Below are 21,405 nucleotides of genomic sequence, written 5' to 3'. Positions count from 1 at the left end.
ATTTAACTTTTTCATGAACTGCTAGGCTCTCATATGATTCTCTTTTTTTTAAAAGATATATTTATTTTAGAAAGAGAGAGAGCACAAGTGTGGGGTGGGGGAGCAGAGGGAAAGGGAGAGAATCTCAAGCAGACTCCCTGCTGAACGTGGAGCCTGCCACAGGGCTGGAACCCACGACTCTTAAGATCATGACCTGAGTCGAAATCAAGAGTAGGATGCCCAACCAACTGAGCCACCTAGACATCCCACCCTCATGTGATTCTTAAGTAAAGCCAAAGATGAGGAACACTGGTGTTTCTCCTACATCCTAAGAGAGTACTGATTGGTAGTTGGTAAACATTATTGAGTGACTTCCTTCATTAATTGTATTGTAGCCCAATGCAGTTGTTTTTGTCACAAAGTCTGAACACTACCAGATGGATGGATCAATAGTAGTCTTTTGAAACCCCAACGAAGTGTCTCCTGCCCATGAGAAATAGCACCTCAATTGCAGTTCCCACCTTCAGCTGAATGTGTCCCCAGTGATTTGTTAGTAATGATCATTTAAGTATCAGAGTTTCTGAATGATTTGCTTTGTAGATAATAAATTAGACCTGTTCCAAGACTTTTCCTATCACAATGCCATATCTATCATGATACCTAAAATTATTTCTGTCATCAGACCAGTGCTTGATATGTTTTCTGGAATCGGAATAAAGGTGGTGATAACGATGTGACTGTGTTGCTCATGAACGTCTTCCATCTCATACAGCACTGTTAAACTATCCGTTGAGAATCTCCTGGGAGCTCAAGGGCAAAGGCATGAACAGGTGGCACAGACGATTCTTAGGGCAGTGAAGATACCATCTTTATAACACCATAATGGTGGACACATGTTCGTATACGTTTGTCTGAACCCACAGAATGTACCACACCAAGAGTGAACCCTAATGTAAACCATGGACTTGGGGTGGTTATGTGTCAGTGGAGGTTCATTAGTTGTAACACGTGTACCACTCTGCCGCAGGATGTTGATAATGGGGGAGGTTGTGCATGTGTGGGAGCAGAGGGTATAGGGGATCTCCCCCTGTATCTTCCCCTTAATTTTGCCATGAGTCTAAAACTGTGCCCGCCCCATAAAAAAGCTTTAATAAAAACTACCTTTTAACAGTATTTGGCACAGAGCCTGGCGCAAGGTAGGCACCAGTATATATTTGCTAATGACTGAATGAATGAGTGAATGAATGAACGAATTTAGACAAGTAAATGTAGTTTGCTATGGATGATTCATTATGATGGAAAAGTATGGAATACTATTACAAGACTTAATTACTATTCCAAAGTTGAAATCAAAATGGGGAAACGCCCCTAAGCCTTTGGGAGATGGCAGCAAGAAGGGGCTGCAGTGGATGTGGAGAGCGTTGTGTCTGAGGGTACACTGAGTGGCCTCAAAACGGAGCTGAGTCAGAGGTCGTGAAGGGTGCTGGCATGGAATAAGGGTGAAAGACAAGGGATACCACTTAAGTCACAAAAACTCCTCCTTCCTTCCTCTCTGTTGTATACCAATCCCAGGACCTGCAGGTTTTCTCTTGCACTGGGCCTCTGAAAACCTATCCAGATATGAAATAACATGTTGTTCTGGCATTTTTAGTTGAAGTACCATCTAGAGTCAAATTGTATAAAGGAAGAGAAATCTATGAGTCAGTTTCCAGATTTGTATTTTGAAGATTACATCAATGGATTCCCATTGAAAGAAACCACAAGCTTCTTGCAGACTGTCTGGATTCACAAAGACCTATGTCACTTTCAACTAATGAGGAAAAACTCCCAAGTATATCATTTAAAGATACGCATGAACTTTTCAGGTGCATTTAAAAGCCAGATCTCCCCTCTCAATTTTTCTCCTATCTGTGTATGATTGTAATAGTTGGGATAGGAAAGGAAGCTGAATTACTGTTTATTATTTTGTTCCCAAAATTAATCTGGCAATTTTGAGAGTACTACTATACCTTACCTCTACTTCTCCCAGACACTTTTATATGTATACATTATTATCTCTCATTTAATTCTCATAATATCATTTGAAGCAAGTACTACACCTTCTGCTTTTTACAGATGTAGAAATTGAAGCTGAGACGTTAAGTAACTTGCCTAAAATCATGTTTCTAATAAGAGGCAGCATCAAAATTCAAATTCAGGGCTAATGCTAAAGGTCATAATTTTCCCTATTAAACCAGTATGCCCCTTAAGAGAACCACAGGGGGTGAAATGACATTAAAAAATATTAGTATTTGATTAAGAGGAGAAAAAGGCCAATCATAAAATATAATGTCAGTCCATGGTAGAGGTTGGAGGGTGGTGGGTGGGGTGACTGAATACGTTATAAAACTGTAAGGTAAGAGGCACCTGGCCGTCTCAGTTGGTAGAGAATGAGACTTTTGATCTCCAGGTCATGAGTTCAAGCCCCACACCTGGGATAGAGTCTACTTAAAAAAAAATAAATAAATAAAATTGCAAGGTGGAAAACAGGACCCAAACTAGAGTGAAATGACAGAGGCAGTCCTACTGGCAGGAGAGGAGAAGCTGAGGAGGAGATGGGATGGGATGGACACCATTAGTATCTAGCTGAGCTATATTGGGCAAAGATCAAATTGGGAAGGATTCTCCCAGGGTAAATAAGATAGATGTGCATTTTAACCCTTAGGCACATATGAGAAGCTGCATTAAGCAACACCTTGCACATAGCAGACTTAGAAAAAAGAAGTCTGTTTAATCTTAATTTTAAAAGACTAGTCAACTAATAAACACTAGATCAATAAAAACTAGACCTGATTTCCATAATTGGCACATGCAGCTAATAGACTCTCATATATGTTCAATGACTAAGAACAAAACAGGAAGACACCAGAAGTGATTGGGAAAGGTTTACCAAGTCAAACTGAGTATGAAACAAGCTTTTCCATTTCTAGGGATAATAGCTAGCGTTTGTCATCTATGTGACAAGCACAATTACATGCTTTACTTACATCAACTCCCTTAATTCTGGTAACAACTCTATACATACTACTATATTTTCAGTCCCATGTTAACAGATGAGGCAGAGAATTAAGTAACTTAGTCAAGGCCATAAAACTAGAATCCAGCAGATCTTTCTGGATCTAAAGGTCGTGCCATTATACCGCATTCTGAACTTTGCACTTAACAACATGAAAAAGTATAGCGATTGCTTGTGCTGAGAGTACCTGACTGGTCACATTCCATAAGTTGCTTGCTTTTGCCCCAAACTACTCTATAGTTTTCAATGGGTGGCAGTGTGACTCGGAGGAAACCAGGCAATTCCTGCTAAAAACAATCATTTCCAAGATCTTCCGCCCAGTTAAAAAAAAAAAAAAAAAAAGTCTAGGCACAGATTTCGAGCAAATTTCCATTAGGTATCTGATGTCTAGGAACCACTTCCCTTGGCAATGCCGTACACATCAAACCCTAAAACGAGGAAGCCTCGGCTGAGGTTGCCCAACGCGGGTGCTGGCACACGCAAGTCACTGAGTCAGCTCAGCGCGGCGGGGGGCCGGCGATGGAGAGCCGCGAGCTCCGGTCTCCGGCGTGAGGCAATCCTCCTCCCACGGTCTCGGGAAGCCCCGACGCCGCAGGCATCCTAGCCGATTTGGAGCCGCCCGGGCGTAGCTCCTCCACCGCTTCCTCCACCAGCTGCAACCACCCAACCCTTCCTGCTCAGCCCGGACTCCACCTCCCCGGCTCCGAAACGCGCGCCTCCGCGAGTGGGCGACGGCAGCGGGGAAAGGGAAGGAGACGCGCGGCCGCGCGCGGAGGGGCGGCCCCGCCCCACCAGAGGCCCCGCCCCACCAGAGGCCCCGCCCCCTCGGCGCAGCAGGCGCGGCCCGCCCGCCCGGCTCCCCCAAGCAAACCTGTCTCGGCTGGGCGGGGAGCGGAGCTTCCTCCTCAGAGTGCGGTGCAGTGTCGCCGGATATGTCCTTCCGCCCCTGCCTCCGCGGCGCCGGGGCGAACGAGGGGGCGAGCGGAAGGTGCGCTGGAGCCGAGGCCAGCGATGCGGCCGGGGGGAGCCGCGCAAGTCGCGGGGTCGCCGGCGTCGGACGGGTCTCTGTGCGGGGAGCTGCTGCAGGCCCCGCCGCCCCCGGCCTTGCAGCCGCCTCCGGCCGCGCCGTCGGGGCCGCCGCTCCCCGCTCCGGCCGGCGCGACCCTCAAATGCCTTCCGGAGCCGCTGCTGCGGAGACTCAGCGGGACCCTGGACCGAGCGCCCGAGGGCCGGGGCTGGAGGAGGCTGGCCGAGGTGGCGGGGAGTCGGGGGCGCCTCCGGCTGAGGTGAGGGACGGGGGCGCGGGGAGGGGGGAGGCCTGGGGGGCGGGGGCGCGCGGGGCGGGGGCGCGCGGGCGCCGGGGTGGGAGGACCGAAGCCCCGGCGGCTGGAGTGGTGCGGGGGCCGCTACGGTGAAAGGGGCGCGGAGGGGCAACGGGTCGGGAAAGCGTGGGAATGCTGGAGATTCGAGGTTGGACCCTCCTCCCCGTGAGCTGAAAGGGAGAAGTGGAGGGCGACCCAGGAGGATCTGGAGAGAAGGCGAGCTGTCTGGAAACCACTGGGACAGGGCAGTCATTCCAAAGGACCTAGCGTACGGTGTGGGCACAGACCGGGAAGACCTTAGGAAGGCTAGGAAGGCCAAGTGCAGGTAAAGAGATCAGGAAAGCGAAGGGCTTGGGTGCAGGATTTCTTGGAAGTTTTTATGTAGGAGAGGATGATGATGGGAAAGGCTGAAACTAAAACTGCCGTCTTTCTCCATCAAACCAACTTACCAGGTTCTCTTCTTGACTTCACCGTGAGCACTGAGCTCGAAGTAAAACTATTTTCCTCTTCCCAGTCTAGGAACTGTGAACTTTTGGTCTCGGGACTTCTTCACACTGTTAAGAATTATTGAGGACCCCAGAGAGTTTTTAATGTGGGTTCTGTGTATTACATGCATATAATGTACACTGTTAATTACCCTATTAAAAATTAAAACTAAGGGGGCGCCTGGGTGGCACAGCGGTTAAGCGTCTGCCTTCGGCTCAGGGCGTGATCCCGGCGTTCTGGGATCGAGCCCCACATCAGGCTCCTCCGCTATGAGCCTGCTTCTTCCTCTCCCACTCCCCCTGCTTGTCTTCCCTCTCTCGCTGGCTGTCTCTATCTCTGTCGAATAAATAAATAAAATCTTTAAAAAAAATTAAAACTAAGAACCATTAAAATGTTAATTTATTTAAAAAGAATAACCTGTTACATGTCAACAGAAATTACATGTTTTTGTGGAAAAACAAACTTTTCCAAAACAAAAAAAAAAAATTAGAAAAGTGGCATTGTTTTACATTTTGAAGATCTCTTCTATGTCTTGTCTTTATTGCAGAGAACTGGCCTCTTCTACGTGCTTCTCTGCCTTCGGTCTGTTGCACTATCCCAGGTCATGTAACACTGGATACTCCACAATGTACACTTCCTCAGAGAGTGAATGAAAATGATAAATAACATCTCAGTGTTACTGTGGAAAATCGTTCTAACCTTGTGGATCCCGTGACATGGTCTCAGGGACTGCAGGAGGGGTGCCCAGACCACACTTAGAACCACTCTGCTATGCCATTGTTAGGATTTTGGTCTGCCTGGGAATCCCTTAGAAGTTTTTTTTGTGTTGTGTTTTTTTTTTTTAAGATTTTATTTATTTATTTGACAGAGATAGAGACAGCCAGTGAGAGAGGGAACACAAGCAGGGGGAGTGGGAGAGGAAGAAGCAGGCTCCTAGCGGAGGAGCCTGATGTGGGGCGCGATCCCACAACGCCGGGATCACGCCCTGAGCCGAAGGACGACGCTTAACCGCTGTGCCACCCAGGCGCCCCTGGAAGTTTTTTTTTAACTTCTCATATGACTAAACTTTGTCTTGGACTATAATTATTTCTACACTTTCTTTTGAACTCCTTGAGAATAGGAGGCATCAGTTAAGATTCTGTGTGTTATCTATAGAACCTATCTTAGACACTATAAATACTTTTGAATTGAGAGGGAAATCATTCATTCACAATTACATTTATTAAGTGCCTATTATGAGCTGGAAGTTCTAGAAAATAAAAAGATGACAAATATTTAGTTCCTATGCACAAGGACCTCTCTAGTAATGGACTGTTATTCTGGGACATTCACAAATAACATGTTAAATGCTATGTTTGGTGTGAATAATAATAATAACAATGGCTTGTTCTCATTTATTGAGCACTTGCTGTATATCAATGCACTAAGTGTTTACATGCATTATCTACTTTAGCCCTTATAACAACCTCGAGTTTCAGAGTTTGGGGTTAAACCAGGGTCATGATGATTTAGGGTTCTTTGGCCACAGAGAGAAGTAATGATGTGAAGTTGGAATTAAGAAGTGGTAAACTTGCAAAATTGAGTGGACAGATGGCACAATTTTCTCTTCCGGGGAAAAATGTGCTTCTCTTAGGGAGAGGGGGCTGTGCAAAGAGAATCCAAAATACTATTATGCTATGTCTGTAGATTTCTGAATTTCTAGACTTAATAACAGTGTAAAAAGTTGTCTTTGGGGATCGGATCATCAGATCTGTGATTGGTTCGTTTGTGATTAGTATGCTAGTTAGGGAAGGCTCTGAACTTTCCTGAGAAGGGTCTGGGAGTGAGGACTCCTAATTCGGCAGTAGAGGAAAGAGAAGAAAGGACGTTCCTGCCACTGAAGAAGCATGGCTGAAGTAGTGGATACCTGACCTCAGGTGCTCAGTGTTCCTTCCCAAGCCTTCAGTCACGTTTTGCCGAAGGCTACAGAATGGTTCGTTTGGCAAGCTAATAGAAAAGTCTGAGGCCGCATCTCTGGCGAAGGTAGTACAGGCAGAAGGGCAGTCGCCTCGCAAGAGGTGACAGGCAACAAAGGATGTGCATTTGTGAAATCTGACAAATTCCAGTGTAGGAAGTGTGAAAAGAAATAGATGGGATTTCACCAGTCTTCCATGATGAAGATTAGTTCAGAATAGGTGAGTGGTGGTGGGAGTGGGGGCACCCCTGCAGGTTAGAAAATTGGGGAACACTAAAGCCACATACCTACTGAAATCAGAATTAAACTGGCATAAGAAAAGGTTAGCACTGGGAGCTGAGGGGCTGGAGAGTGACATCTGAGGGGGCAAGGTAAGCTGGTGATGCTTACTCTATTTAAGACAAAAAAAGCTATTTCAGAGTAATTTCATACAGGTGCTAGAAGGGCACCTATGATAGCAGAAAGTCCCAGACATATTTTTCTCTACGGTCAGACCGAAGAACTGAAGTGTGAGGGTCCAAGTGGACAACAGTTCCCATGAGGTTGTGGACTTTTTCCCCTAAAATCTTCCCAGGTTGTCTATTGTTTCTTTTCACATTTTTCTGACTCTATACATGTTTCCTCAAATAGATGAGAATTTAATGAAGAAACCACAGGAGTCCATCCTGAACTGTCCATCAGGGATTAGGAGTAATTGTAAATGTTTTCCTACAATTACGGGTGACTGAGAATCAGTCCTGGCTAACAGTCTCTCACAACCGTGTGCATACAAGACTGCCCTAAATACAGACTCAGCCCTAATTCCTTTCCAAACCGCCCTGATACTGAACAGCCTCTGCTGTCAGTGCAGATGGAGGCAGGTTCTGAGTGTCTTGCCCAAGCTACATAAACTTCGCCACACCCTGAAGGTGACAGCTTTCAGGAGGCTCTAAGGCTGCCTGGACTCCATGCGGGAGGGAGCTTTAGGAAGGGGACTCTGAGGCTCAGACCAAGGAAAACCGTCACTGCGCACGCGCTGTACCGAAGGTGCTCTGTAGCTGCAGACTTCTGCCTTCATGCAGTTTATGATAAGGATGAGAACGTGTGACAAGCTGAAACAAAGGATCTCCTCCAGTCTCTGTCTCTCCGGGCTGTGTCTTCAGTGTCTTGAAATTTGGAGTGTCATAGGATCCAGGCTTTGTGTCTCTTTATCATGTGTCTTCACCCAGTCCCCTTCTCGGAGTATCCTTAAGACTCAGGACTATACACACTTCGGTGGAGTCCTCTTAGTTGTATCTTCACCCCTATCTTTGCTGTGAACCCCGTAGACTCGTATCTGTAGATGCCGATTTGCCATCTCTTCATAAATGACTGTAAGATATCTTTTTTTTTTTTAATAATGATTTTTTATTATATTATGTTAGTCACCATACAGTACATCCCCGGTTTTCGATGTAAGGCTCGATGATTCATTAGTTGTGTATAACACCCAGTGCACCATGCAATATGTGCCCTCCTTACTACCCATCACCGGTCTATCCCATTCCCCCACCCCCCTCCCCTCTGTAGCCCTCAGTTTGTTTCTCGTAGTCCATAGTCTCTCATGTTTCATTCCCCCTTCTGATTACCCCCCCTTTCTTTATCCCTTTCTTCCCCTACTGATCATTCTAGTTCTTATGTTCCATAGATGAGAGAAATCATATGATAGTTGTCTTTCTCTGCTTGACTTATTTCACTAAGCATTATCTCCTCCAGTGCCGTCCATGTTGTAGCAAATGTTGAGAACTCATTCTTTCTGATTGCTGAGTAATATTCCATTGTATATATGGACCACAACTTCTTAATCCAGTCATCTGTTGCAGGGCATCTCGGCTCCTTCCACGATTTAGCTATTGTGGACATTGCTGCTATGAACATTGGGGTGCATATGGCCCTTCTCTTCACTACGTCTGTATCTTTGGCGTAAACACCCAGTAGTACAATGGCTGGATCATAGGGTAGCTCAATTTTTAACTTTTTAAGGGACCTCCACACGGTTTTCCAGAGTGGCTATACCAACTTGCATTCCCACCAACAATGTAGGAGGGATCCCCTTTATGACTAAGATATCTTAAGCGTAGCATGTCCAAAACTTAGCCTGTTTTCCCCCACAGACCTGTTTCTCGTGCAGTTTTCTGTATCTCAGGAAATGGCAACTGCACCCCTCCGATTGCTCAGCCCAAACTTCAAAATTTTGCACACCACCCTTACACACCACGTCCGTCTTGTCAGCGATCCGCGTTTGCTGTGCCTTCAGCGTGGATCCAGAATCCAACCTCCACTGCCCCAGTGCTGGGCCAGCCACTGCCCTCTCTCACCGGGATCATTCCAGTAGCTGCCTAACTTTTCCTCCGCTTGGCCCCTGCCCCCAGGCTATTTGCAGCCTAGCAGCGAGAATTAATTACTCTTTTAAAATGTCCAATCGGGTCTTACCTTTCCTCTGCTCAAAACCCCTTAATTGCTTTTCTATTTCAGGATTAGGACACCAGTTAGCTATCAGTTATCTCTTGGACCCTGTTATCTTCCTCCCTTTCTCTACGCTCTGCACACTTGCCTTCTTGCTTTTGTCTTGAACACAGAAGGGTCTTTGTACTTGCTTCTTCCTGGGTCTGAGATAGTCTCCACAGGTGAACCGTATGACTTGCTCCTTCACCTCTTCAAGTGTTTGCTTACAAGTCATCTCCTTCCGTGAGGTCTTCGCTGATCACATTATTTAAAATTACCCCGTACATCGGCTCCAACATTACTTAGCCCTCTGCTTTGTTTTTCTCCAGAGAACTTATGACCGACCACTGGATGGAGACACACACACACACACACACACACACACACACACACACACCCTCTGTTTGTCTGCCTATGCGTGCATATATATATTTATATCTTGTAGGAAAACCCAGGATGATAAGGAATTTTGTCTTGTTTGCTCCAGTACCCTAAATACCTAGGAAAAATGGTTGCCCATTTTAAATGATTAATAAGTAGTTGCTGAACTAATGAATAGAGATTTCAAAGAGTAAATGTTCCAAGAAGAGAAGCAAAAAAACCTAAAAGCAGTGTCACGATTTGTACCCTAAGGGATGTATGCTGTGTTTTGAGTGTATATTTTTCGAAGTGAAGAGAAATACAAATATATTTTCTTAAAAGCAAAGCCCATTTGTTTCGGTAATAGTCTTTTAACTTAAATGAGAAATTCCAAATTAGGGCCGGTAGAAACCACTTCAAAGCACAGTCTTACGGGAATGTAACTAAAAAAGGAAAGAAAGAGGCTGGGTATATAGAAGCATCATCTTAGCTGAAAGCTAGTGCCCAGGCGGAAAATCAGTAAAAAAGGAAAGGAGATACAGAATCTTGGTTTTCTCCTGTGCCTCTTGTATTGGAAATTTTTGTCTACTTCACCTCAACCTCTTTCTTCATTTGGAAGAAAAAAGTCAAATTGTTTTTCACTTTTTTCTGTATCAGTATAAACATCAAAGCATCACTTGGTTGCATTTGGTGCGATGGCTTCTGAATTTTATGTACCAGATTCCGACCACCTTTCTGAATCATAAAAAAATATATATATTTAGCATACAGAGTCCTTGTTTTTATAGATCTCATATTCTAATTATTTAAAGAATGGTAATCCTTCTATTGTCTCTAATACTGGTTTCTTGACCTGGGTGTTACAGGGACTAATGAAAGAAAATTTTACAGACTAGAGGAGCAGTAGGCATCTGCAGCTTTCATTGTTGCTGTCATGACAGCCACAATTATTCCGTAGGAGAAAGGACACTTTAACACTAAAAAAAGTGGAAAAGACCATCTCAGAGTAAAAGGCAGTCTTAGTGCCCTTATTTTTATCATTTTGCCACGGACTTCAGACTGTGCTGCCACCAGTCTACCATCCAGAATTTGGGAACAGTTGATCTATATTATGATTCACATTTAACAAAAATAGAGTATTGAATATACACATTTAACTGAGACACTTAGAAAAGAATACCTAGTGAGTATAGAGACAGGAAGCCTTGAAGGACATGATCAGGTTACCAAACTAGTAATTACTCAAAAATATTTTTTAGGAAAAGCGAAAACAGTTTCAGAAATCAGCATAATTAGGAAACTATTGTTCTTTTAATAGCCCATATTTTTATTGTATAAGAACTCACTTTTATTGAGTGCTTATTATTTGCCAAGCACTGTGCTAAGTACTTCTAGCACAGATTATCTAATTTAATTCTAACAATCCTATGAGATAGATGATATTAGTATTGAAATTATTTTGGGGCGCCTGGGTGGCTCAGTCGGTTAAGTGACTGCCTTCTGCTCAGGTCATGATCCCAGAGTCCTAGGATCAAGTCCCGCATCAGGCTCCCTGCTCAGCGGGGAGTCTGCTTCTCCCTCTGCCCCTCGCCCCTCTTGTGCTTGCGCTCTCACTCTCTCAAATAAATAAAAAAATTTTTTTTAATTATTTTGGTTGGATACCTTTTTTTCTAAAGTTATGCGATTATAAACTTTACCACAGAACTATAAATCTTGAGTGACCATTATATAAATTCTATGGTAGCCTTTTAATAAAACTGGTCAAAATGTGTGTGGATTAAGAATATGCCAGGAGCACCTGGGTGGCTCATTCGGTTAAGCATCTGACTCTTGATTTTGGCTCAGGTCATGATCTCAGGGTGGTGAGATCAGGCCCTGTGTCGGACTCTGCACTGAGTATGGAGCCTACTTATGATTCTCTCTCTATCCCTCTCCCCCTGCCACTCTCTCTAAAAAAAAAGAAAAGAATGTTCCAAGTTGTATGAAAACTTGCTCACCTTGCATCTGGCACAGCTGTGATACTGTTACATCTGACCCCTTCCATCTATCCAGTCCTCTAGCCTTTTTAGTTATGATTGAAATTCACGCAGTAATCATTCAGTTATAAATACTTAATATGGGCAAGACAGATTTTAGGTATTGTGCGGTTTAAAACATGGGGTTTCTGTTTTCAAGGAGTACTGTGATCTAGTTAGGCAGAGAAGACATTCCTATGAAAGAAAAGCTCTTGGTTTTAAGGCAAAATTGCATCTACTGAGACATGAAGAACAGGGGTCTGCAAACAAGGATCCCTGAGCCGCATTTGGGCCACTGCCCCTGTTTTTGCAGTTTATGGGCTACGATTGGTTTTTATATTTAAAAAATTATAAAACAAAACAAAAAACAAGAAAGAACATGCAATAGACTGTATGGCCCAGAAAGCCTAAAGTATTTTCCTATGGCACTTTACAGAAATTTGTCAACCTTTAATATATAAGATAAGCACCATCAGGAGAGTATGTCTAACGTGTGTTTGGGGGACTCATGTGGTCCGGGCGAACCTCACAGAGAAGCTTGAGTTTATATAGGACTAAAAATTGGAAGGAAAGGGAGAGGTCGCTGCGAAGGTTTGTGAGGTGCAAATTCTACAGTATATCATGGAAATTATCTAAAGGCTTTGGTTGGCCTTTGTTGGTGATGTCTCTTTGGGAAGACTTTTGGGGGGCTTTTTTGGTTGTTTTGATTGTTTGATTTAATTTGATTGTTTTTCTTCACTTGAATGTTTCATACTTGTGCTTTCCCTTTCTGTGAAATGGTTGTCCCAATACTCCTTGTCCCATTATTTATGGCCTTCTGTAGTCTGATCTTAACCTGTCTTTCTAACCTTGTGTATGACTACTGAACACAATGACATTGAAATGGTATATGTATGTTAAATGGTGATAGTGAAAAAAAAATAGTTTTAACAAAAGAACAGTGAGACAGAGAGATTCTTTGGAGCAGAGGTCAGCAAACTTTTTCTATAAAGAGCTAAATATAAATAGCCCATATGTTTAGCTTTGCAGACCAACTACTCACCTCTGCTTTTATAACAGGAAAGCAGCCATCCACCTCCGTAAACGTGTATGTGAACGAGCATGGCTGTGTTCCAACGAAACTGTTCACTAAATCAGGTGACTGGCTGGGTTTGGCCCACAGACCGGTGTTTGTCTTGCCCCTGTGTTAGGGTATTTCTAGGTACTTAGAAGTACTTTGAATGTCAATAGCACTGATAGTCTTTTAAAAATGGTTGAAAAAATGAGCACACATAGTAAAACATTTGACAGTACAAAAGGGTTTATAGTGAAAAGTTGAATCGTTCCAGTTGTGAGCTCTGCTGCTCTGGCTCCCCTCTGTAGGAAAATCACTATACTATGAGTTTCTTGGCTATCTTTTCAAAGTTAACTCTGTACATATAAGAACAAACACATATGCTTGCTACTAAAAAGGGTATCCTGCAGAACTAACACTGTTCTGTACGTTCATTCATATGAATACATATGTAGGCTCACTACTTTGCTAATACAAAATAATGTATGGTAAGTTTTTTCGTTTTTCAAGATGTCTCAAAGATCTATGCCTTTTTTGGGGTCATATTATGCTTTATAAAAGCGCAAGAACAAGTAGAGAAATTTATCTGATCTTTCTAATCCATATTCCCAAATTAAAAGTAGACATTTTGATCAGTATCAAAACCAAATTTCTCTCACATCCTGTTTTAAGATTTCTCTCATCTTCTGATTTAGTAATCAGGGGAGCTGAGTTGGAGAAGGGCATAAAGAGGAATTCCCTGTGATGGCAGAAGGAGGAGGAAAGGACAGTAGCATTCATAATGGAAAAAACTTTTCACCGCTCAACGACTCACAATTTATCCCTACAACACCTGCCGTCATGGCAGACATATAGCAGGCATATTGTGTTGGAGAAAACTGTTGACTTGAATTAAATCTGTTGTTTGCAGTTGTCTGGACTTGGAGCAGTGTTCTCTTAAGGTCTTCGAGCCTGAAGGAAGTCCAAGCTTATGCTTACTGAAGCTGTTGGGTGAGAAGGGTTGTACGGTCACGGAACTGAGTGACTTCCTGCAGGCTATGGAGCACACGGAGGTTCTGCTGCTTCTTAGCCCCCCAGGTAGGTTCTTCTCTCGGGTCTGTTCTCCAGGACTTCGTGGAGACAAACTTAGAGGAAAATATCTCATTTGACAAGGAATTGTATTAAATAGTTTTGAAAAATGTAAATGTATGGAGACTCATTTTTTTCCTTCCAGGTTAAGACTAAAGAACACAAAAAGCAAATACAACACATAAACATTGATTAGATTGTGGTTCAAAAACATCAATTATAGAAGACATTTTGGAGACAAGTAAAGCAGTTTGAATTTAACGTGTATATTAGATATTAGAGAATTATGTGGAAATGGTGAGATAGTCTGTAGAAGAATGTCTTTATTCCAAGGAGATGCGTGCTAAAATAGTTAGGGGATGGAGCACCTGGCTGGCTCAGTGGGAGAGCATGCAACTCTGATCTCAGAGCGTGAGTTCGAGCCCCACGTTGGATATGGAGCCTATTTAAAAAATAATAATAATAATAATAAAGTATTGAGCGGTAAGATTTCTTTTTTTTTTTTTAAAGAATTTACTTATTTATTGAGAGAGAGCGAGATAGAGAGCATGAAACGGAGGGGTGGGAAGAGCAGAAGGAAAGGGAGAAGCGGACTCCCTGCTGAGCAGGGAGCCCAGTGCGGGGCTTGATCCCAGGACCACGGGATCATGACCTGAGTCGAAGGCAGACACTTAAGCAACTGAGCCACCCAGGCGCCCCTACGGGTAGGATTTCTATCTCGTGTTGAAGTAGTGCCGCCGAGGCTCAGTAGAGCCTATGATTCTTGATTTTGCGGTTGTGAGTTTGAGCCCCACATTAGGGGTAGAGTTTACTTTGAAAGGGAGAAAGGGAGGGAGGAAGGAAGGAAGGAATAGTGCAGCCAAAAAATAAATACATATTTATTAATATGTATGTATGCACACAAATGAGATAAAGCAAATATTACAGATATTTGTTGTTTAAGTATTTCACCAACACGATCCTTTTGAAGTGTTGATTGATTCAACCATGATTTTTTTTCTGAATATAACAGTATCGAGTGAGATTTCTCACTTCCAATGTCAGGTGTGAGGAATAGGAAGCAGCCCCTTGTCTCCACAACGACAGATAGAGTTGGTCCCCTGCAGCAGTGTCCGGCAGGAGAGACCATGTGATCTGAGTCACTTGATGACAGCAGCACCTCACACCTCCTTTCTCAGAGGTCCAGTTCACCATTATAGGTTCCACTAGAAGCTTAGAAGCCAGTTGAGGTTGGGAGGGCCATGGTCTAAGGACTCAAGCTCTCTATTTTACATGTTTTTGATGTATGCAGCTTTTATTACATAACCAGCCTATTTGTGATAATATTTTGAAGTTAACATGAGGAACTTAGAATTATAATTCAGATCTTATTTTTGTCAGGTTGGGGGTTCAGGAATCTTCTAACAGGAGTCTTGAAGCAGGCTGGGCTTCAAGAGAGGCTGAGGACAGCCCTGTTTTCAAAGAATTGGTTTGTTTTCATCTTTGCCCCTCCTTTCTTGTTCCTGGCTTCCTTCCAAGAGTGACTTTCTGCATAGTTGCAAGATCTCTACTGACTGTTCCTTGCGTTCATCTTTGTCCCAGCAAAAATCATTAGATTCACTCCAGTTAACTAATTTCAATGACATGCCTGTCCCTACACCTGTCACTGTGGCAAGGGAGATGAAAGGTGCCCATTTGCTGGCTTAGAGCCAGGAGCAGAGTTGGGTTGAGTCAGCTTTCCAGAAACTATATAGGTTACCAAACAAAAGGGGGCCTGTTGGAAGGAGAAAGGGCATAACAGATGCTGGGGAGATAACTAAAGAGTCCACTACAAATGGAAAGGACCCTAGATTACAAGTCAGGAAACTTGGACTCTCAGGTCATCCTCTGCTTCCCAAGGCCTAATGTAGATGATAAAATAGGTCTCCTATAAATGCCTTCTTTGAGTTACACCTTGCATTAGATGCTTGACATCTGTTCCTCAGTGTCTCTTCATACCAAGAGGTCTGGGGTAGGAGTAACTACTGCCAAAGCAGCCCCTGTCTAGATGAAATTGTTGTTTGTCCCCAGTCAGTGAACTTCTTCATAAGGTGACATTTGTTAACTTTTATATCCCCAGTGCCTTGAATATTACCCAGGAGTTGTGACAATTGAAATCTGCCAGTTGGGGCACTCAGCTACGAAGTTCTCCAACTTCCTAGAGTACCATACCAGGGCCTCTGAAAACTTAAGAAACCTATCCAGGAAGTAAATATAACTTTTATATCTCATTATCTTTTTTCAGTAATTACATAATTACTCTGACTGTTGGTTGCCCTGTCTATAAAATGAGTGTCAGTGTTCTCTACCTGGCAGAGTGGGAGGAGTTAATGAAATGATGCCACGTGGAGCTGCCTCTAGGTGGCCACAGAGGCTCCACCTCGGGCTTCCACGTTTTCAGTTTCCCACGCATGACACTGGGCTTTCCTATAACTGTGTCACATGTTTATTCATGTGTAACGATCAGCCTGAAATTTTTGACAATATTTTGATTTTTGACAAACCAGCAATGAATACAGAGCCAACCTAATAAACATCAGTATTCTATTCCCTTGACAGATCCATTTCTGCCCTTTGTGTTTTTCTCCAAATAGTAGGATTAGCACCTTACCATCAGTGTTCCCCGTACAGATCATTCTGGTATCTGGCCTACAAGCTTTTTCAGAGTTATCCCCTGGGACTTCCTTGCATTTGAGGGGAGACCAGGCAAAGGAACGCAGTTTCTATGCTAACATTTCTATAGTAACACTCATTCACTATTTCTGTGAGGTTTTATGTCATATTAGTTGTATAGTGTCCATTGGGAATCAGTTGTTTCTTGAATATTAAGTATTGGGTTTTGAGGACAAATTTTAGGATTGGATAAAGCTCAGTAATCTCAGGAAGAGGTAATTCACTGTTAGCTTTCTATGTGCATTTTATGTGAATAATCTAAAACTCACTGTATTTGCAGATATTAGAGTAAATATAAGAATTATAGAGAAAATTTTAACATGTTAATAAGGATATTGAGAATAAAAACTATTGTAATTAAGAAGGTAAGCTCTGATAGAATCAACTTTATTTGGGACTTTACTCATTCATTCAGTAAACACTTCCTAAATTCCAGTACCAGACGTTGCACTTGGTACTGTGCTTCAAAGACGACGAGAACCAAAATTCTCGTGTAGGAAAAGTTCGTAGTCTAACAGGAAAGACAAACCTGTAAAGGATCACATCCAACACGATCGTAAAAACAAATATCTAGGGCGAGTCTGATCTGATCTTTGGGTTTTCCTTTTCAGTGTATTCCTGTATCTTGGTGAAAGTACAATATAGAAATATTCTCATGTTTTCTCTCTTTTTTCATAGTCAGGCAGCTTCATAGGAGGACATTAGTTCTTATTTCGTAGAAAGTCCAATGACTTTTCTCTAGTTGTCTCTATAGAGAGGTCTGCTTTTGGTAAGTAGGATGAGTTCTGTCCAAGATGCTGTGAGCCTCTGAACAGACCTTTCGGACCTAAATGCAGGAAGAAGAGGAAACTTTAGATTTATTTTAGTTTTATTTTGCCACATTCCATCCTGGTTATTTGTGGGCTGACAGCCATAGATGGCCATAGGAGATGGCTGTAATAAGTAGTTACTCTGTTTTTTGAGAAACTGAGTTTCTTTTATGTGTTTGTTTTGGCTGCCCAGCAGTAGCTGGGGCAGCGTTCCCCTGCCTCTAACTAGAACGATTCCCCTGATTAGGAGCCAGCCTCACTGGTCCCTCACGTAGGATGGGATCTAAGCTGAGGGTAACTCTGCCCTAAATTCTTGCTCTCCATGGGGTGACCCTTAATATATTTTCTGAAGGAGCCCCATGGGATTGAGGTTTGCCCTCTTCTGCTTTCTCTCTAATTGGGCTTTTTCATAGCACATGGACGGCTAGCTGCTCCCCATGCCCATTTCCCAGCACCGACTGTTTCCCTATTTTATTCTTTTGGTCATCTCAGTGGGAATTGGAGGGGAGTGGGAACATTAAATGAGTGTGCTGAAATTGTTTGAACTGGAAGTCCATAATAATTTTTTAGACCTTTATTTTCTCATTAAAGGATCAAAAATCCTGATTCCGAAGCAACCGACATTGGTATCTCTGTCCTTCGCAAATGTCATTGAGCCTAGATGTGCAGTTCAAGATGTTCTGTTTCTTTTTCTTTTTTTAAGTGAAAACATTTTGAGTGATCATAGGCTCCATCAGTTACGTAGTTATGCAGATCACAAAATGGCTGCTAAGGAAGTAATGCCCTGGCCGGGAGTTGGTTAAGCAGAGGCCAGATGATAGGGGATATTTAGAGAGAATTAACATTTTATGTGTGGGTTTCGTTAGGTGAATCCCAAGGTTCCACCTCCAGTTCTATGATGTTATCATTTTATTTCCTTCTTTATATAAAATGTACTTCATTCGCTCTCTGTACATACCAGACTGCTCTGGCTGAGGTCTCTTCAGTGGCGTCTTTCCCACTTGCCCCACACCTTTTTTGTCCTTAAGACAGGAGCCAAGGGGTGCCTGAGTGGCTCAGTTAAGCGTCTGCCTTCAGCTCAGGTCACGATCCTGGGGTTCTGGGATCGAGCCCTGTGTCAGGCTCCCTGCTCAGTGGGGAGTCTGCTTCTCCCTCTCCCCTCTCATACTCTCTTTCTCTCTCTCTCTCTCTCTCTCTTTCTCACTGTCTCAAATGAATAAATAAAATCTTAAAAAAAGAAAAAAGACAGGAACCAAGGTTGTTGAATATTATTCTCTCATTTCCAAAATGCCTTTAGTTCAAAACCATCTTATCTTTATAGTTCTGTAAAGGAGCAGAGCTGTGCTGTTATGAACATTCAAATTTTAAATGTGAGCAAACATTTGTGTGGAAAATGAGATTTCCAGAGGTTATCATTCAGCCAGAGTCACAGTTATTAACGAAAGTAGATTAGAACCCAGGTCTGCTAACCCCAACCTAAACCCGGTGTCATTTCTATCATGCTGGGAAATTTCTGGGTTATTCGGGAAACTTGGTGATGAATTATTCCCCCAGTTACCTCTTTGACCCGTGGACTGCAGTTTTTTGTCCTTGCCAAATTAAAAAGTACTCCTACTAGATCTCGTTTGTAAAGGACTTTTCTCGTTGCATGAGTGACAGAAATTTCTGAAAGGTAAATATCAAGAAGTCGAAGAGGCAACGATGGTATGGACGGGAACAAGGGCAAAGGAGGAGGAGAGAAATAGAAAGGGAGTTGTGAGGTCTGAAAGAATGTGCGTCTGCACTGAGGTGTTCAGAGTTACTGGGCAACGTGGAAGCATACGGGGTATGAGGAGACTAGGTTTAGCCACAGGAGGTGCAAACGTTAACTGCCTTGTAGGAGGGACATACATGGACATGCTTTGGTTGTGTTGGGGGAAGATTGTTGGAGGAAGAGAAATGGTATTTATTCTGGAACAGGATGAGGCACTTTGCAATGATAGCTTAGAAATTTTCAGAATAACGTTGAGGAAGAGTTTTAGATGGAAGCTGATAGAAAGAATTTTTGGTTCACAGCCTCTGAAAACAGATGTACTGTCATGTATACAATAGATCTGTTCCTGGAACAGCTGTTTTTAAATCACATCAGTATTTAAATGCATCCATGGGATGCCTGGGTGGCTCAGTCAGTTAAGCGGCTGCCTTTGACTCAGGTCATAATCCCAGGATCCTGGGATCGAGCCCCACATTAGGCTCCTTGCTCAGTGGGGAGCCTGCTTCTCCCTCTCCCTCTGCTGCTCCCCCTGCTGTGCTCTCTCGCTTGTGCGCTCTGTCTCAAATAAGTAAATAAAATCTTTAAAGTTTTAAATACATCCTGAGAGAGGGTAACTTAAAGGGAAGCTGTGGTGAATCCTTTTGTCAAATCAAGAATCACCCTAACTTATCTGTTTTGAAATTCCAGCAGGTGTTTAGTTTTATTGTTCAGTATCGTGACTCTGTGATCTACACAGGTGTGTGTCGAATGAATGATCCTCATGTTCCATCGTACCTAGTTCAGATTCTCCCCGGTTTACAGGAAATCGAGTCACCTCTTTGACATCTTTGCAGATGTTATCTGAAAACAGGCTTGTTTGCCAGGAAACTGTGCATTCAGCCTTTAAAATAGAACTTTCATTTGTATGCCTTGGTACACCCTCCATTGCTCTGTGCCATCTTCTTTCCTTACCTTTGTTCAGCACCTTCTGACTAGTGGGCGCCCCGCGAGGGTGGTTACAGGTTGACCATGGTTCTCTGCCGCACAACACTATGTGGGAGGAAGGAAATTTGTGTGGTTAAGGCATGGGAGGTATTGCGACTTTTTTGTCTTTACTACTCACCAAGAGCGGTTTCCAAATCACATTGTGCCTTTCAATTCTCAGTCTTTGAAGCATTAAGTAATAAATACGTGTATGTATTTGCTTGCTTGTTGAAGACTAGACTACTGAAATAGGTGGTCCAGGACAGATGTGTAAACTGAACTTGAACATGCATCAGAAGTCATATAGTCTTGTCTCCCATACAAAGGAAGGACATCTTTTAGGACATCCTGGCCTTATGGGCTCTTTGTCCATTAAAGTTACTCTTTTCTTTGTAAGACACTCTAGGGAGAAAGCCTTTTAATTTTCCATCACTCTTGTCTCTTTGTATTATAGGAGAGAATGTTTGCCAGGGTCAATGTATAAGCACCGCCATGGTACAAGACATGGTACTCTGCCTGACGTTCTCGCTTCAGCCAGAGAGGCTTTCTGTGGCAGAAGATCAGCATGGGAGGTGCACTAAGAATCACTGGGAGGTGCCTGGCTGGCTAAGTTGGTGGAGCGTGTGACTCTTTTTTTTTTTTAATAAAGTTTTATTTATTTGAGAGAGAGAGAAAGTGGGGGCATGAGTGGGGGCAGGGGTCAGAGGGAGAGGGAGAAACAGATTCCCCGCTGAGCAGGGAGCCTGATGCAGGGCTCAATCCCAGGATCCTGGGATCATGACCTGAGCTGAAGGCAGACACTTAACTGACTGAGCCACCCAGGCGCGCCGAGTGTGTGACTCTTGATTTCGGAGTTGTGAGTTCAAGCCCCATGATGGGCATAGAGATTACTTAAAAATAAAATCTTTTAAAAAAGATCTTTGGAAAATGATAACTATGAGGTGATAGATGTGTTAATTAAGTTCAGCAGTGGTACTCACTTCACAATGTGTATGTGTATTAAATTATCACATGGTAGTGCTAGAAATGTATAGAACTTTCGTTTGTCAAGCATACTTCCATAAAGGTGGAGAAGAAAAATCACTGGATTAACAAAAGCATGGGGATTTTAAAGCCCAAGAAAACCTAGGTTTGTATTCTGGTTCTGCCATTTTACAATGGGGAAAAAATTGGTCTCGGACAGGTTAAATAGTTTACTGAAGGTAATTTGGGTGACCTTTTGCAAATTACTTCATTTTCTTCACTGTAACATAGGTCCAACTAATGTCTAACTCATCTGGCTATTTTGAAGGCTAGAGATCAAAACACCAGGCCCACATAAAGCAGTCAGTAAATGGCTGCCATAGTAGTTTTTATTGTGATCATACACAGTCGTTCAGCAAGTACGTGCAGAACATTCACTGTGTCACCGTCTGCCAGGCCCTGTTCTGGGT

The 21,405-nt window shown here is 43.1% G+C and overlaps 1 protein-coding gene across 2 annotated transcripts in view; it reads left to right on the top strand.

Moving 5' to 3' along the window:
* Positions 1-3,915: 3,915 nt before the first annotated feature.
* The window catches only part of MALT1 (MALT1 paracaspase), a 60,655-nt gene continuing 43,165 nt past the window's right edge, over positions 3,916-21,405 (top strand). For both annotated transcript variants that reach the window (XM_026496392.4, XM_026496391.4), the window contains exons 1-2: positions 3,916-4,320; positions 13,599-13,765. In XM_026496392.4, the coding sequence (XP_026352177.1) occupies positions 4,046-4,320; positions 13,599-13,765 (442 nt within the window). In that variant the 5' untranslated portion in view covers positions 3,916-4,045. The remainder of the gene's footprint in view (positions 4,321-13,598; positions 13,766-21,405) is intronic.

The sequence above is a fragment of the Ursus arctos genome, unplaced genomic scaffold, assembly GCF_023065955.2.
Source record: "Ursus arctos isolate Adak ecotype North America unplaced genomic scaffold, UrsArc2.0 scaffold_17, whole genome shotgun sequence".
Taxonomy (NCBI): domain Eukaryota; kingdom Metazoa; phylum Chordata; class Mammalia; order Carnivora; family Ursidae; genus Ursus; species Ursus arctos.
Note: the sequence above shows the minus strand (reverse complement) of the source record. Positions and strands in the feature narration are given on the sequence as shown.